This window comes from Pelophylax lessonae (assembly GCF_965119305.1).
Source record: "Pelophylax lessonae genome assembly, chromosome: 1".
Classification (NCBI taxonomy): Eukaryota; Metazoa; Chordata; class Amphibia; order Anura; family Ranidae; genus Pelophylax; species Pelophylax lessonae.
Window position 1 is genome coordinate 525,055,379 of NC_138768.1, and position 17,187 is coordinate 525,072,565.

General features: G+C 43.8%; 1 protein-coding gene across 1 annotated transcript in view; it reads left to right on the forward strand.

The window, feature by feature from the left end:
• The window catches only part of DNAH6 (dynein axonemal heavy chain 6), a 473,665-nt gene that overhangs the window by 382,569 nt on the left and 73,909 nt on the right, over positions 1 to 17,187 (forward strand). The window contains exons 63-65 of the mRNA XM_082248007.1: positions 665 to 828; positions 10,925 to 11,115; positions 13,934 to 14,094. Of these exons, the coding sequence (XP_082104133.1) occupies positions 665 to 828; positions 10,925 to 11,115; positions 13,934 to 14,094 (516 nt within the window). The remainder of the gene's footprint in view (positions 1 to 664; positions 829 to 10,924; positions 11,116 to 13,933; positions 14,095 to 17,187) is intronic.

A 17,187-nucleotide genomic window follows, 5' to 3' on the forward strand; every position in this document is an offset into this window, starting at 1 on the left:
AGAGTATGATGCTTTAGTTGAGACTAAGAATTTTTTTGTGACACTTTTCTATCACTACAACAAAGGCTAATCATTCATAACGACTAGGATGGCTAATTACTCTTCTTGAGATAACACAGGAAGTGTACACAAGACAGCTCTAAATTTATGATGTGACTAACAATTAGGCTTTGCACTTATCAAACAGATAAAACAAAATGCTCTAAATAGTATAAATAGCAAATACCAGACGTTCATTGTCAGGGTTTACATATACTTTATGTCAAATTATAGTTTTATTCCTCACAGAGTGTTCTGGGTTTGGTATACAGTCTCTGTCACTGTACTAATGACACTGGCTAGGAAGGGGTTAAACATCAAGGGCTATCAAAGGGTTAAATGTGTGCCTACCCAGTGTTTGTGTCTAACTGTGTGTGCTGCTTTTACTAGGGGAAGAGATGGATTTGATTCCACCTTTTTGCTGTGGATAATCACAACAGAAGTGGTGCGCCGGTGGCATGTGCGTGCTCCCTACTGGCGGAAGTGCGGAATCATGTATATACCTGATCTGGCACACAGGTGCTGCCTTGTAGCAGTAAAACTGCTATAGGGAGGTCAGCAAGTAATTAAGGAAACAAAATATATAGTGTCAATGATAATATAGTAGCTTGTCTTGCATTTTCAGGGTCTCTAAAAGTCCAAATTAATCCCTCTTCTTTGGATGGCAATACCACTCAGATGTCTAAAGTACAACCTGGAAAGGAAAATGGGACTGCACATGAATCATGGGATGAGAGACTGACCTTATTTCAGAAGTTGATTCTTGTTAAAAGCGTAATGGAAGAAAAGGTAAGTAACTGTAGTCTGTAAAAATATACACTACAGTTAAAAAAAAAAGAGTTTTTCCAATAACTGAAAACTGTAAAAACATGAACACTAACAAATACACTTACAGTTTATTCAAGTATACTTAAAGTGTAAGCCCTGTATGTCGCCGCCTCTTCCTCTCCGTGTGCGCTGTTCGTCTCCACTCCAGAGGAGAAGGGGAATAATATCTCATTTTGAAATGTAATCTTCCATCCTGAGGAAAGAATAAGCTTAGAGCCTTCCGCTAGCCATTCACTGGAAGATAGACCTGTCTGCCAGACCCAAGTTATTCTTAAGGGAAAGACTACAGCTGTAGCTGTCGGCTTGTCTTGTTGTTAACCACGTAAGGATCGGGCCTATTTCTGACATTTGTTGTTTACCAGTTTTCAAATCAGTATTTTTTGCTAGAAAATTACTTAGAACCCTCAAACATTATATATATATATATATATATATATATATATATATATGTATATATATATATATATATATATATATATATATATATATTAGCAGAGACCCTAGAGAATAAAATTGAGATCGTTGCAATATTATGTCACACCGTATTTGCACAGCAAATTCAAAAAATGAATAAGAAAAAAAGGAAACAGTAAGGTTAGCCCAATTTTATGAAAGATGATGTTACGCCGAGTAAATAGATACCTAACATGTTATGCTTTAAAATTGCACATGCTCGCGGAATGGCGAAAAACTATGGTACTTAAAAATCTCCAAAGGCAACACTTTAAACATTTTTACAGGTTACCTATGTAGAGTTACAGAAGAGTTCCAGTGCAAGAATTATTGGTCTTGTGGCGATTGGTCTCGTGGGTTGAACGCTGTTTACATATGTGGGCACGACTTATGTATGCGTTCGCTTCTGCGCGCAAGCTCGGAGGGACGGGGGAGCTTTACATTTTTTTCTTATTTATTTTACTGTAAATATCCCTTGTAATAGAAATAAGCAGAGAGGGCCTCTTTATGGCAAAATATGGGGTCAAAAAGACCTCAGATCTCACATTTACACTGAAAATCATAAAAAAAAAAAAATGTAAGTTTAGATTTTTTACCCAAAAAATTGGCCCTTTAAGTCCATTAGGTGGAAGTGACGTCAGACGTCACTCCGGTTCTTCAAGGGCATAGAGTAGAGTGGGGACTATTTTACCCTCACTCGACTTCCAGACCATCGATTCAGGGGATCGGATAGTTTCCCCCTTTACCAATGGCTCCGGTAAGCAGGGAAACGATTGGAAAGCAATGGGAGGGGGCACCTCTCTCACTGCCTATAAAAGTGATCCAGTGGGGAATCTGGAGTCAAGACCACTTTTATCGGACGCCAAATTGTCCACTGTATAAAAAATGACTGGGGTTATGGCAGCTAGCTGCTGCCATAACCCCGGTATTTAACGTCAAAATAATGATGTACTGTATATATACAGTCGGCGGTCCGGAACTGGACGAGCACTATTATTCGCAACACTACTACAACACACTCCACATACAGTAAAACCTTGGATTGTGAGTAACTTGGTTTGAGAGTGTTTTGCAAGACAAGCTAAATTTTTTTTATGAATTTTGACTTGATAAACAAGCGATGTCTTGATATAAGAGTAGCGTCATGTCCCAACTAAGTATAAAAGTGAAGAGAATAGAAGCTCATTGGTTTCTGTGCAGAGCTGCACCAGATTTTGCACTCTCTGGGTGTTAGTAAATCAACTACCTAGTCTCCTTACCCAGAATAGAAGGCAGGCAGCTCTGGGCTCAGGTGTCTGAGAGAAGACACTAGCTGGTTTCTATTTTTATGGGCTTGTGTTGTTGTATATCCTTTTTCTGAATATAAATTGATCTGAATATGATTGATTGAGCACCTCCATGTTCTATTTTTTTGGGATTTGCAATAGTAACACACCAAGGGTCTTAAGCTGCCTTGAATAAGTCTGTTTTTTTTAAAAGTTGATGGCTGCGCTGGACTGACCTGCTGGATAGAGGGTCTGTGGGTGGGTGGTAGGTGAGAGAGGGCCACTTGGGGAAATTAACTCCCAATCAATCTGGCCTGACTGGATGAAAAAAGGCAGTGGACCCTTGTTAATGGGTCTGGGCTGCTACCTTAAGATACGGCCTAGTGGTCATTTCCAAAGTTTCTAGTGGTAGTCGGTTAAAGTAGTGCCCAAAATCAGCAATAAGAATCCCACTTGGATCAAAAGATCGTTGATTTATTGAATGAAAGCATAAGCAATAACCATGATATCGAGGTGGAAAGCGACCCCTGAAGAAGGGGGGAGTCTCTGTTCCCCCGAAACACGTTGGCTTTAACATGTTCTGCTACCAATAAAATGACGATCTTTTGATTCAAGTGGGATTCTTATTGCTGAACTTGGGCGCTCCTTTAACCAACTACCACTTGAATAAGTCTGGGCTTCTGATGGGTTTTTTTCCAAAATTGGGCACTCCAAAAGTTAGGAGTTAGGGACAACCCTTTACTGAGATGCCTTGATGCAGCAGCAAGGCTTCATTATTATTTTCAAATACCTGCAATAAAAACTTCTGTTTTCAACCTAAAATGTTAAAACTGTCGAAATATACTTTTTTTGCTGACTAGCTGGAAGTGTTATGGAGAACTTTTGTTTTCAATTATTTGCAAGCCACCCATTAAGGGGCATGCACAATTTTTATGAATGACCCAATCTTGAGCAATCCTCTTGCGAATTACATTCTATCTCTGTAAGGTTGCTTTTTACATATTGTATGCAGTGTTGTCCATGCAGTATTAAGAAACTAATCGTCTTACTAAACTGAAAAGAATGTGTTGTTTGCAGATTCTGGTACAATTTAAATTAATTCTATTCTTGTTCTTTTTTGTGTGCTCAACAATGCCTTCTTTAAATACCAGTTAATTAGCATTGCTAGGATTAGGAATTGCTAGTGTTCATTTATTTAGACAAATAAAGGAAAAAAACGTTTTAGCATTTTTAATTTTACCTTGTAATAAATCTTACATTTGGAGAAAGATACTAAATATTTGCTCACTGATAGCATTTTAAAAAAGAAATATATTTTAATTTTTTCGTAAAGCATTTTTTATAAGGGTAAACAAAAGAATGCTTCCTAAAGAAATTATAACTTGGAAAAATATTAAAACCTACAATATAGGAGGTAGCTTAAAGTGGTTGTAAAGCGACTTTGTCAAGATCGTACAAATTATGTGCCCCACTGTATGTGCTTTTTAAAAAAATTAGCTGTTTTCTAACTTATTTCAGAGTGCCTCCCAGCGCTCACGTGACTTCTCGCCACTCTCCTCTTCCAGTCTAACAGCTACAGTGGGAGGGGCTGAGAACTCCTGCTGACAGCAGCTGGAAGGAGGGGAGGAGAGGAGAGGAGAAGAGTGGCGGTCAGCAACGTGAGCGCCGAGAGGCGCTCTGAAATAAGGTAGAAATTGGCATATTTTTTATAAAGCACATATGGTGGAGCACATTTCATTATCCAACAGATGGGAATGTATGAATATAACAAAGTTCTAATAGCAGCAGGAAGGGAAGGGGTGGGGAGCAAAGCTGCACTGACATGAGCTGACAGGCAGGGAGGATGGGGGGCATGGAGGACAGAGGAGAGACAGTGGATGATGGAGGCACATAAACTGACCACGGTGTCAGGGCTCAGCAGCCATGATAAACCGTGGTCTGTTTACAGAGGGGAGGGCAGAACCAGGCAGGATCAGCCAGGTATTTTAAATTATACAAGGGGCAAAATTATACTGCACAAGCATTGTACGGTTATGCATGTTTTAAGGCAGGGCTGGGACAAGAGGTGGGCAGTAGGGGTGGTTGCCCTGGGCGCAATGGTTTATTGCAGGGATGGGGGGGAGCCTTGACCCTAATCCTAAGGAAAGGGGCGGCGCAGTTTGGATCCTTGCCCTGGACGCTGGATGACCTTGTCCCGGCACTGCTTTAAGGGAACAGGATCAACTTTTTATTTTAGGGTTACAAACCCTTTAACCACTTCCATACAGAACAGTTACACCCCCTTCCTGCCCAGACCAATTTTCAGCTTTCAGCGCTCTCACACTTTGAATGATAATTACTCAGTCATACAGCGCTGTACCCAATCAAATTTTTTATAGTTTTTTTCACACAAATAGAGCTTTCTTTTGGTAGTATTTAATCACCACTGTTTTTTTTTTATTTTTTGCGATAAAAGGGAAAAAAGTGCGAAAATTTTGAAAAAAACACATTTTGTTTTAGTTTCTATTATAAAATTTTGCAAATAAATATTTTTTTTCATAAATTTGGGCCAAAATTTATACTTCTACATATCTTTGGTAAAAATAACCCAAATTAGTGGTTATTATTTAGTCTGTGTGAAAGTTATAGAGTCTACAAGCTATGGTGCCAATCATTGAAAATTGATCACACCTGATGTACCGACGGTCTATCTAATTTCTTGAGGCCCTGAAATGTCAGGACTGTACAAATACCCCCCCAAATGACCCCTTTTTGGAAAGAAGACATTCCAGAGTATTTAATAAGAGGCATGGTGAGTTTTTTGAAGTTGTAATTTTTTCCCACAATTCTTGGGAAAATGAAGAAATATATGTTTTTTTTACACAAAATTGTCATAATAACAAGTTATTTCTCACACACAGTATATGCATACTTGCAATTACATCCCAAAATACATTCTGCTATTCCTCCTGAGTATAGCAATACCACATGTGTGAGACTTTTACACAGCCTGGCCACATACAGAGGCCCAACATTCAAGAAGCATCGTCAGGTGTTCTAGGAGCATAAATTACACATATAATTTCCTAACGACCTATCACACTTTTGAAGGCCCTGGAGCACCAGGACAAGGGAATTACCCACAAAATGACCCCATTTTGGAAAGCAAACACCCCAACGTATATTCTATGAGGCATAATGAGTCTTTTAAACATGTCATTTTTTTTCCCACAACTTTTTGGAAAATGTGGAAAAAAAATGAAAACTCATTTTTTTTTTTACACAAAGTTGTCAATTTATAAGATATTTCTAACACAGAGCATGTACATAGCAAAAATGACACCCCAAAATACATTCTGCTACTCCTCCTGAGTATGGCGATACCACATTTGTGGGACTTTGTCACAGCATATCCACATACAGAGGCCCAACATGCAAGGAGCACCGTCAAGTGTTCTAGGAGCATAAGTTACACATATAATTTCATTACAACCACACTTTTGAAGGCCCTGTAACCCCAGAACAATGGAAACCCCCACAAAATGACCCCATTTTGGAAAGCAAACACCCCAACACATAATCTAGGAGGCATGGGCTGCAGATAGATACTCAGGTACTCTGATGGGCTGCAGACAGGTACTCAGGTACACTGATCGGCTTCAGAAAGGTACTCGGGTACTCTGATGAGCTTCAGAGAGGTACTTGGGTATTCTGATGGGCTAGAGACAGGTACTCTGGTAATCTGATGGGGTTCAGATAGGTACTCGGGCACTCTGGGCTGGAAACAGGTACTCGGGTACTCTGATGACAGGTACACGGGTACTCTGATGACAGGTACTCGGGTACTCCGATGACAGGTACTCGGGTACTCCGATGACAGGTACTCGGGTACTCCGATGACAGGTACTCAATGTACCCGAGTACCTGTCATCAGAGTACCCGAGTACCTGTCATCGGAGTACCCAAGTACCTGTCACTAGCCCATCAGAGTACCCAAATACCTGTCACCAGCCCATCAGATTACCCGAGTAACTGTCACCAGCCCATCAGAGTACCCGAGTACCTGTCATCAGAGTACCCAAATACCTGTCACCAGCCCATCAGAGTACCCAAGTACCTGTCACCAGCCCATCAGAGTACCCGAGTACCTGTCATCAGAGTACCTGATGGGTTGGTGACATGTACTCGGGTACTCCGATGACAGGTACTCGGGTACTCCAATGACAGGTACTCGGGTACTCTGATGACAGGTACTCGGGTACTCCGATGACAGGTACTCAATGTACCCAAGTACCTGTCATCAGAGTACCCGAGTACCTGTCATCGGAGTACCCGAGTACCTGTCACCAGCCCATCAGAGTACCTGAGTACCTGTCATCAGAGTACCTGATGGGCTGGTGACAGGTGCTAGGGTACTCCAATGACAGGTACTTGGTTACTCCGATGACAGGTACTCGGGTACTCCGATGACAGGTACTTGGTTACTCCGATGACAGGTACTCGGGTACTCCGATGACAGGTACTCAATGTACCCGAGTACCTGTCATCAGTGTACCCGAGTACCTGTCATCGGAGTACCCAAGTACCTGTCACTAGCCCATCAGAGTACCCAAATACCTGTCACCAGCCCATCAGATTACCAGAGTAACTGTCACCAGCCCATCAGAGTACCCGAGTACCTGTCATCAGAGTACCCAAATACCTGTCACCAGCCCATCAGAGTACCCGAGTACCTGTCACCAGCCCATCAGAGTACCCGAGTACCTGTCATCAGAGTACCTGATGGGTTGGTGACATGTACTCGGGTACTCCGATGACAGGTACTCGGGTACTCCGATGACAGGTACTCGGGTACTCTGATGACAGGTACTCGGGTACTCCGATGACAGGTACTCAATGTACCCAAGTACCTGTCATCAGAGTACCCGAGTACCTGTCATCGGAGTACCCGAGCACCTGTCATCAGAGTACCTGATGGGCTGGTGACAGGTGCTAGGGTACTCCAATGACAGGTACTTGGTTACTCCGATGACAGGTACTCGGGTACTCCGATGACAGGTACTTGGTTACTCCGATGACAGGTACTCGGGTACTCCGATGACAGGTACTCGGGTACTCCGATGACAGGTACTCAAAGTACCTGAGTACCTGTCATCAAAGTACCCGAGTACCCGTCATCAGAGTACCCGAGTACCCATCATCAGAGTACCCAAATACCTGTCACCAGCCCATCAGAATACCGAGTACCTGTCACCAGCCCATCAGAGTACCCGAGTACCTGTCATCAGAGTACCTGATGGGCTGGTGACAGGTACTCGGGTACTCCAATGACAGGTACTTGGTTACTCCGATGACAGGTACTCGGGTACTCCAATGACAGGTACTCGGGTACTCCGATGACAGGTACTAAAAGTACCCAAGTACCTGTCATCAAAGTACCCGAGTACCCATCATCAGAGTACCCGAGTACCCGTCATCAGAGTACCCGAGTACCCATCATCAGAGTACCCAAATACCTGTCACCAGCCCATCAGAATACCGAGTACCTGTCACCAGCCCATCAGAGTACCCGAGTACCTGTCATCAGAGTACCTGATGGGCTGGTGACAGGTACTCGGGTACTCCAATGACAGGTACTTGGTTACTCCGATGACAGGTACTCGGGTACTCCAATGACAGGTACTCGGGTACTCCGATGACAGGTACTAAAAGTACCCAAGTACCTGTCATCAAAGTACCCGAGTACCCATCATCAGAGTACCCGAGTACCCGTCATCAGAGTACCCGAGTACCCGTCATCAGAGTACCCAAATACCTGTCACCAGCCCATCATAGTACCCGAGTACCTGTCACCAGCCCATCAGAGTACCCGAGCACCTGTCATCAGAGTACCCAAGTACCCGTCATCAGAGTACCCAAGTACCTGTCATCAGAGTACCCGAATACCTGTCACCAGCCCATCAGGTACCGATGACAGGTACTCGGGTACTCCGATGACAGGTACTCAAAGTACCCGAGTACCTGTCATCAGAATACCCGAGTACCTGTCATCAGAGTACCCAAATACCTGTCACCAGCCCATCAGAGTACCCAAGTACCTGTCACCAGCCCATCAGAGTACCCGAGTACCTGTCATCAGAGTACCTGATTGGCTGGTGACAGGTACTCGGGTACTGTGATGGGCTGGTGACAGGTACTTTGATGGGCTAGTGACAGGTACTTTGATGGGCTAGTGACAGGTCCTCTTTATTGGGGGGGCAATCAGTGTGTTTTGGGGTGCACTATTATCGGTAGTTACCACAATCTCCTCCTCACACAGGAGCAGTATGTGAGGAGGAGAATACGGTAACAGCTAGTTACTGTGTTCTCTGTTGACATTCTGTGACCGGCTGTGATTGACAGCCGGTCACGTGGTAAAAAGCCAATTTAATTGGCTCTTTACCTAGATCGGAGATGGGCTCTGTCCGAGGGACGAGCCCCGGGGGCACGCAGTAGCGGCGAGAGTGGGCGGACGTCATATGACAGCCGTCCGGATTGAGGAGCCCTTCCTGCCGGCGTCATTTTACTATGACCCGGTATGGAAGTGTTTAAGAGAGCAACTCCAAAGTTGCTACTGCCAGCAGGTTGCAATACACAGTCATGTGTTTGTTTCCCAATCCATTCTTATTTTAACATTTACAGGAGTTCACAGCATACACTATCATTTTCTAACATCATCATTGTAATAACAATACGTATAATACTTATATTTGACTATCCAAGATAAGCTTATTTAAAAATCTCAGTTTATGTTGTGAGTGCTGCCTGTCTGCTGGCTATCTGTTTCCACAATTTTCTGCATTCCCTGCATGCTTTGCAGCTTCTGTGCTGTTCACTTTTAATTATATGGACTACATATCCCATGGTACCTTGCTACCTGTAAGCTGTGATTCCTGTACTGACTCCTGAAATTCCTCCTTCTGGCAACTCTGTGGTTCAGAAAGTAGGCTCTGGGCATAGTGAATACGTGCCACAGAACAGAAAGGAGGCAAATGTGTGGGAATCTTCACAAATCAAGTATTTTACCCCTTGTATATTCCACTTCTTTGGTGTCCTGCTTTGATCTCTCAAGGAGTACAGGTAGCCAGAGACAAATACTAATGCTTGAATGCTGCCATAACAATGGCTGTTACAGTTATGGGGGTGCAATAGCAAGAAATGTTTTCCACGGAAAGGGATGTGGTGTTACTGAAAATGCTTTAGTGCAATGTTATGTTACATTGTCAGTCAATATGCAAATAGGCCTCAGTTTAAGGATGAGTTTCTCCTTAATTAACAGAAAGTCATAGAACAGTCTGAAACTGTCCAGTCCCCCTTTGTCACGATAATTAAAACACATTCATTAAAAAAACCTGAACAAAAAAAATCAAATCTCTTCATAAATGTATGCCAATATGTATTTTGCTACATATTTTTGGTAAAAAATAAAATAAAATCCCAATAAGCCTTTATTATTGATTGGTTTGCTCAAAAGTTTTATTTATTGATTTTTACTAGCAATGATCAGCGACTTATAGAGGGACTGCAATATTGCGGCAGATAAATTGGACACTAACACTTTTGACATTTTTTGGGGACCAGTGACACTAATATAGTGATCAGTGTTAAAAAATACTAACGGCACTGGCTGGGAGGGGGTTAATATCAGGGGCGATCGAAGGGTTAACTGTGTGCCTAGCTGGTGTTTTCTTACTGTAGGGGAGGTACTTGTGCTAGTGGAAGGCATAGATCCATGTTTCTGCTTTGCAGGAACACAGGATCCATGCTTTCTGTAGTGACAGAACCGCAATCTGCCTTGCTTCCTTTCTCAGACCGCTGTTCTCCCTCTGTATCAAAGGATCGGCGGGTGACGGCAGACATCAAGTCTGTGGTACCCACCGATCAGCTCCCGCTGTGTATAATCATAACAGGAGTGGGCCGCCGGTGGCACACATGCACGCCCCAGACCCAGAAGTGAAAATTCACGTACTTGGTATGTGATCCAGCAAAGCCATGCCACTTTGCCGCCGTAGATGTAAGTTTTACGGTCAGCATGTGGTTAACCACTTAAGCCCCGGAGGATTTGGCTGCTAAAAGACCAGGGGGTTTTTTGCGATTTTTTACTGCGTGACTATAAATACGCATTCTGCCAAAAGTTGTACCTTATGCCAAACTCTGCTTTTGCAGTAACTGTACGAAAAAAAATAAATTCATCTACTGTATATAATAACTAGATGTCTACGATTTTTACTGAAAAGTCTAACTAGGATGCAGTTAATGAATATTTTCAAATTATTGTTTCTCATTTTAAGGATAAATAATTATATATATATTTATTTTAGGTTGTTTTTGCAATCACAGAGTTTGTGATTCTTAATCTTGGAAAGAAATTCATTGAGAACCCACCTGTCGACCTTTCTACCCTCTACCAAGACATGTCACCTTCCACACCTTTAGTTTTTATACTAAGTACTGGATCAGACCCAATGGGAGCATTTCAAAGATTTGCGAAAGAAAAGGGATATTTGGAAAGGTAAGAAAAATCTATTAGGTATCATAAACACGTGCATTCATTCTCTCTCACTATCTCCCTCCCCCAGTATTGGAAATCAATTTTACAAATGCTAACTGCCTGGACCAAAGATATTACTCAGCTATGTCAAACAAGCCTTTAGCCAGCGTTTTAATTCAAAAACACGATCGTTTGTGTTATTGCTACTGATTTTGTTTTGAAAAATAGACTTGAACTCTCCTCCCTCCCCCACCTATTTTCCACCCTTGTACCAGTAATACCAATGTCAATAACTAAAAAAAATAAATAAAATACGACAACCTAAAAGTACAAGTCTACATGCTCTTAAATACCCTAAAAATTTGGAGTTTACATGTGTATATACCCGCATACATGCTTATATGCATAAAAGTTATTCTATCAGATAAAGCACCAAATATATCGCAAGTACCGTATATACTCGAGTATAAGCCAACCCGAATATAAGCCGAGGCACCTAATTTTACCACAAAAAACTGGGTAAACTTATTGACTCGAGTATAGCCTAGGGTGGGAAATGCAGCAACTACTGGACCCAACAGGACCACCACGAGACCCAAAACAGGGGCTGCGGTCACGGTGTAGGGGCTGCGGACATAGTACAGGAGATGCAGGGCTGTGGGCATGGTACAGGCATGGTACAGGAGATGGTACAGGCATGGTACAGGAATTGTACAGGAGATGGTACAGGCATGGCACAGGAGATGGTACAGGCATGGCACAGGAGATGGTACAGGCATGGCACAGGAGATGGTTCAGGCATGGTACAAGAGATGGTACAGGAGATGGTACAGGTATGGCACAGGAGATAGTACAGGAGATGGTACAGGCATGGTACAGGAGATGGTACAGGAGATGGTACAGGAATGGTACAGGAGATGGTACAGGTATGATACAGGAGATGGTACAGGAGATGGTACAGGCATGGCACAGGAGATGGTACAGGCATGGCACAGGAGATAATACAGGCAGGGCACAGATGGTACAGGCATGGTACAGGAGATGCAGTGCTGCGGGAATGGTACAGGAGAATCTCCTGTACCATGCCCGCAGCACTGCATCTCTTTAGGAGATGCAGGGGCTGCGGAGGAGTTTCACTTACGTTTTGGTGCGGTGTCTTACATTTAAAAATGGCGCCGCCCGGCACCAACACGTCACCGCGCCTGTGCCGTCTGCCCAGGAATACCTGAATGTGTACGGCGCACTGACCGGAGAACAGGTAATTGAGACCGTGACTCGAGTATAAGCCAAGGGAGGCTTTTTCAGCATAAAAAAACATGCTGAAAAAGTCGGCTTATACTCGAGTGTATATGGTAATCACTACAGTCAATCTCACATACGAATATGAGAAACAATTTGCTATACGCTCTGACAAATTCAATAAATTACAGTCAACATGGATTTCATGGACACCTTGGATTAAGCTTTAATTCCCACCAATATTCCAATCAATAATATGCTCCCTTATTTCTTTCTTTCTTCCTTTTCTTGTTTTACTCTATTACCCGCTTACTTGTTTTTTTGTACTGCAAATACATTTCAATGTATGTTCAATTGTGTTGTATTATTAAACTGTATGTAACGATGTTTCATACTTAACCTCATGTAACGTTTCTTTATAAAAATTTATAAAACTTATATGAAAAAAAGTTATTCTATCTAGTATACAGCTTGTATAGAAAAGAATCATCCCCCTTTAAAATAATTACATTTTGTTGCTTTGCAGCCTGAACTGAAGACAGGTACAGTTTTTGCTTTATCCAGCTGTATTTACCCAGTGCAACTTATAACATCCAAGTGAAAGATATAACACCAACATGTCAGAAAAAAAGTGTTGGGAAAAGCCCCCCCCCCTCCTAAAAAGTACTTGTAAACTCAATGAGCTGTAGCTAGTTTTCTTCTCAATGGCACACAAAGCTATTTGACTTTAAACTGTGATCAGTTGTGGTCATTTTGATTAGCTCAGGGTGAAAAGAGCTTTCCTGGAGCATTCCAGTCCATGGTAGTGCAACTGAAGCAAACAATCAACTATGGGTGGCAAGGCATTGTCAAAAGATCTCCAGGATAAAGTTGTGGACAGGCACAAGTTAGGAGATGGATACCAAAAAAATAAAAAGACTTTATCAATACCTAGAAACACAGTGAAATCTAATATTAATAAGTGGACGGTATTTGGTACAACACAGACCCTCCCTGGATCAGGACATTGCTTCAAACTGGATGAAAGAGTCAGGAGGAAACTGGTCAGAGAGGCCTACAGCAACTCTGAACCAGTTGATGAAAATGTTGACAAAGAGTGGCCATTGTGTGCCTGTGTTAACAATATCACAAATTCTCCACACAAAGGGTGAACATTTTTCCAACTCAGTGATTTTGTTTTTGATTTTTTTTTTTGGTTGACATGTGGGTATTATATCTTTCACTTGGATGCTTTAAGTTGCACTATCTACATACAGCTGGATAAAACAAAAACCTTGTCTGTCTTCATTTCAGGCTGCTAAGCAATAAAATGTAGTTATTTTAAAGGGGGGGGGGGGGGGAGGTTGATTTTTTTCTATACCCACTGTACATGCAATACTGACCAGTAATGCAAATTGTATTTTTAATTTTTATTAGCTGATCTAAACGCAGCGCTTGTTTACTGATATATGCATGCTTAGGCTACATTTGGATCAGTTAAAAAAAAAAAACCCTGAATGCCTAAAAACATTTTGCATTGTTGCCCGTGTGCAAGAGCCCTTATAGTTTAAAAGAAATACAAAGATGTATAGTGTTATTTTAAGCAATTTAACTCTTACAGGGTGCAGTCAATATCTCTAGGACAAGGCCAGGGACCAATTGCAGAAGGAATGATAAAGGATGGCATGAAGAGCGGGAACTGGATATTCCTACAGAACTGCCATCTAGCTGTATCTTGGATGTTGTCTATGGAGGAACTTATAAAAAGTTTTACAGAACCAAGTATGTGAAGTGAAAAAAATATATTTGTTTCCTCTACTGCTGATTATATAGAATTATAATAAATAAATAAGCTGTGCGGCTTATTTATTTATTACTGTTTTTTGGTGTTGTCACACTTGAAGCTGCTGCTTCAATTTAATTTTTCTTCTACTTAGCACGGTTATTTCCTCTCTTTTTATACTGATTATATAGAATGCTATATAGAAAAAGGAAATTTGCAATTTATTGTATGGGGTCTATTTATGAAGCATTGTTCACCCAATGAAACTATTACTGGCCTTCGTCCATGTGAAATTCTATGGCATTTTCCTGGCATTCTGTGGTCACATTTATCCTTTTTTACACCATGCAAAGCAGCTACAGTAGTAAACAACTGTCAAAACTCTTATGTACAGTAGCTGCAAAAAATAGATTTTACCCTTCAGTAGGGTTGAGCGGACACCTAGATGTACGTGTTCGACGGGTTCGGTCGAACTTTAAAAAAAAGTCCGGGTCGGTGTCCCGGACTTTTACCGAGCTTTTCCCGGACACCGAACCCCATTGAAGTCAATGGGGACCCGAACTTTAAGGCACTAAAATGGCTCTAAAACACCAAAGGAAAGGGCTAGAGTGCTGCAAATGGCAGCAAAACGTAATTAAGAGCATGGCAAGTGCTCTGCAAACAAATGTGGATAGGGAAATAACTTAAAACAACAAAAAACAGAAAAATAAAACAATGTTCTTCTTCATCTCTGAAGGACGAGGCCCATATGGATGTGGCGGTGACATAGGCATGCGCACAGGGTGTGCCGGGTGTGCCTGGGCACACCCTAATCACCTAGGGCACATAGCTTTGCCAGTGAGGAGATGGGAAAGATCTCCCTCGGACCTGCTCTGCTCTATTTCTCTTTGCCTACAGGTACATGGCCCCGATACATTACTCTCCCTGCTGGCAAACACATGCATGTGTATTTCAACTTTGGGGTGCACACCTTAATGCAATAGGCTGCGCACACCTATGGGCGGTGTAGGTGGAAGCGGCGGTGGAGGAGGACCAGGGCCGGATTAAGAGCATCATGGGCTTGGTGCTGAGGATTTTGAAGGGCCTTAAGGGCCGTGCCTTGCCATGCACCCAGAGGAGGAAGGGTGCAGCCATGCATGCCTAATTCAACATGGGATGCTGTCTCTGAAGCCCATAAACACATCCATGCATCGGCAACTGTCCCTCCTTGTCCGGCCTTCGCGCTGTGTGGGGAGGTTCTGAGGGTGCTGCCTGGGGAAGCGAGCATAGAAGCCAGACTTCTGTGTTTACAAGTGACAGAAGAGCGGTAACAGTGAATATGGCCAACCCGGGGCCTATATAAAAGGTAGGGGCCTGGAGCTGCAGCTCCAATAGCCCCTATGTTAATCTGGCCCTGAGGAGGAGGAGGAGGTAGCCAACACTGCTTCTTTTCTCAAATTTTAAATGAGGGTACACCCCAAAAGAGTGAGAAAGAGCAAAAATGGAACAATGGGTGGGTAAGGTCGGTATCCATTGCTATTCTGCATAAGGTACGGAAAAGTCCCGTGGGATCCATGCCTGGTTCATTTTAATCAACGTTAGCTTGTCCACATTGTCTCTGGACAGGCGGCTGCGCTTGTCTGTTATAACGCCCCCAGCCGTGCTAAATACCCGTTCAGATAATACACTGGCTGCAGGGCACGCCAGCACCTCCAAGGCGTAAAGGGCAAGCTCAGGCCATGTGCCCAATTTGGAGACCCAGAAGTTGAAGGGGGCAGACCCCTCATTCACTACATGTAGGCGTGTGCACACATACTGCTCCACCATGTTGGTAAAATGCTGCCTCCTGCTAAGACGTTCCATCTGAGCTGCTGGTGCTGCTGTTTGTTGTGGCGTGCTGACAAAGCTTTTCCACATTTCGGCCATGCTAACCCTGCCTTCTGAGGTGCTGGCGGTGCCCTGGTTGCGTTGGCGACCTCCTCCTCCTCCTCCTCTGCCTTGTGCTTCCACTGCGGCCCCGCTGTCAGATGGGAATGCCAGCAGCATGGCGTCTACCAGCGTGCGCTTGTACTCGCGCATCTTGCGATCGCGCTCCAGTGAGTGAATTAAGGACGGTACGTTGTCCTTGTAACGGGGATCCAGCAGCGTGGCCACCCAGTAATCAGCACAAGTTAGAATGTGGGCAACTCGGCGGTCGTTGTGGAGACACTGCAGCATGTAATCGCTCATGTGTGCCAGGCTGCCCAGAGGCAACGAAAGGCTGTCCTCTGTGGGAGGTGTATCGTCCGTGTCCTCTGTATCCCCCCAGCCATGCACCAGTGATGGCCATGAGCTGGCCTGGGTGCCACCCTGCTGTGAACATGGTTCCATCTCCTCCTCCAGCTCCTCCTCCTCCTCATCCTCCTCATCCTCCAGAACTGTGCCCCTGCTGGACAATTGTGTCCCTGGCGTTTGTGTGTGCAGGAACCCACCCTCGGAGCCCCTTGCGAATGACTGCCCTGAAAGCCTTGGAAATGTTACCTCTTCATCCTCCTCCTCCTCCTCATCCTGTGCCACATCCTCTTCCATCATCGCCCGAATTGTTTTTTCAAGGAGGCATAGAAGTGGGATAGTTAAGCTGAGAACGGCGTCATTGCCACTGGCCATGTTGGTGGAGTACTCAAAACAGCGCAACAAGGCACACAGGTCTCGCATGGAGGCCCAGTTATTGGTGGTGAAGTGGTGCTGTTCCGCAGAGCGACTCACGCGTGCGTGCTGCAGCTGAAACTCCACTATGGCCTGCTGCTGCTCGCACAGTCTTTCCAGCATGTGCAAGGTGGAGTTCCACCTTGTGGGCACGTCACATATGAGGCGGTGAGCGGGAAGGCCGAAGTTACGCTGCAGCGCTGCCAGGCGAGCAGCAGCAGGGTGAGAACGCCGAAAGTGCGCACAAACGGCCCGCACTTTCTGCAGCAGCTCTGACATATCGGGGTAGTTTTTAAGGAACCTCTGCACCACCAAATTCAGCACATGCGCCAGGCAAGGGATGTGCGTCAAACCGGCTAGGCCCAGAGCTGCTATGAGATTTCGCCCAGGCCGGGCTTGAGGCTCGCTGGCAGCAACCACTCATTTGT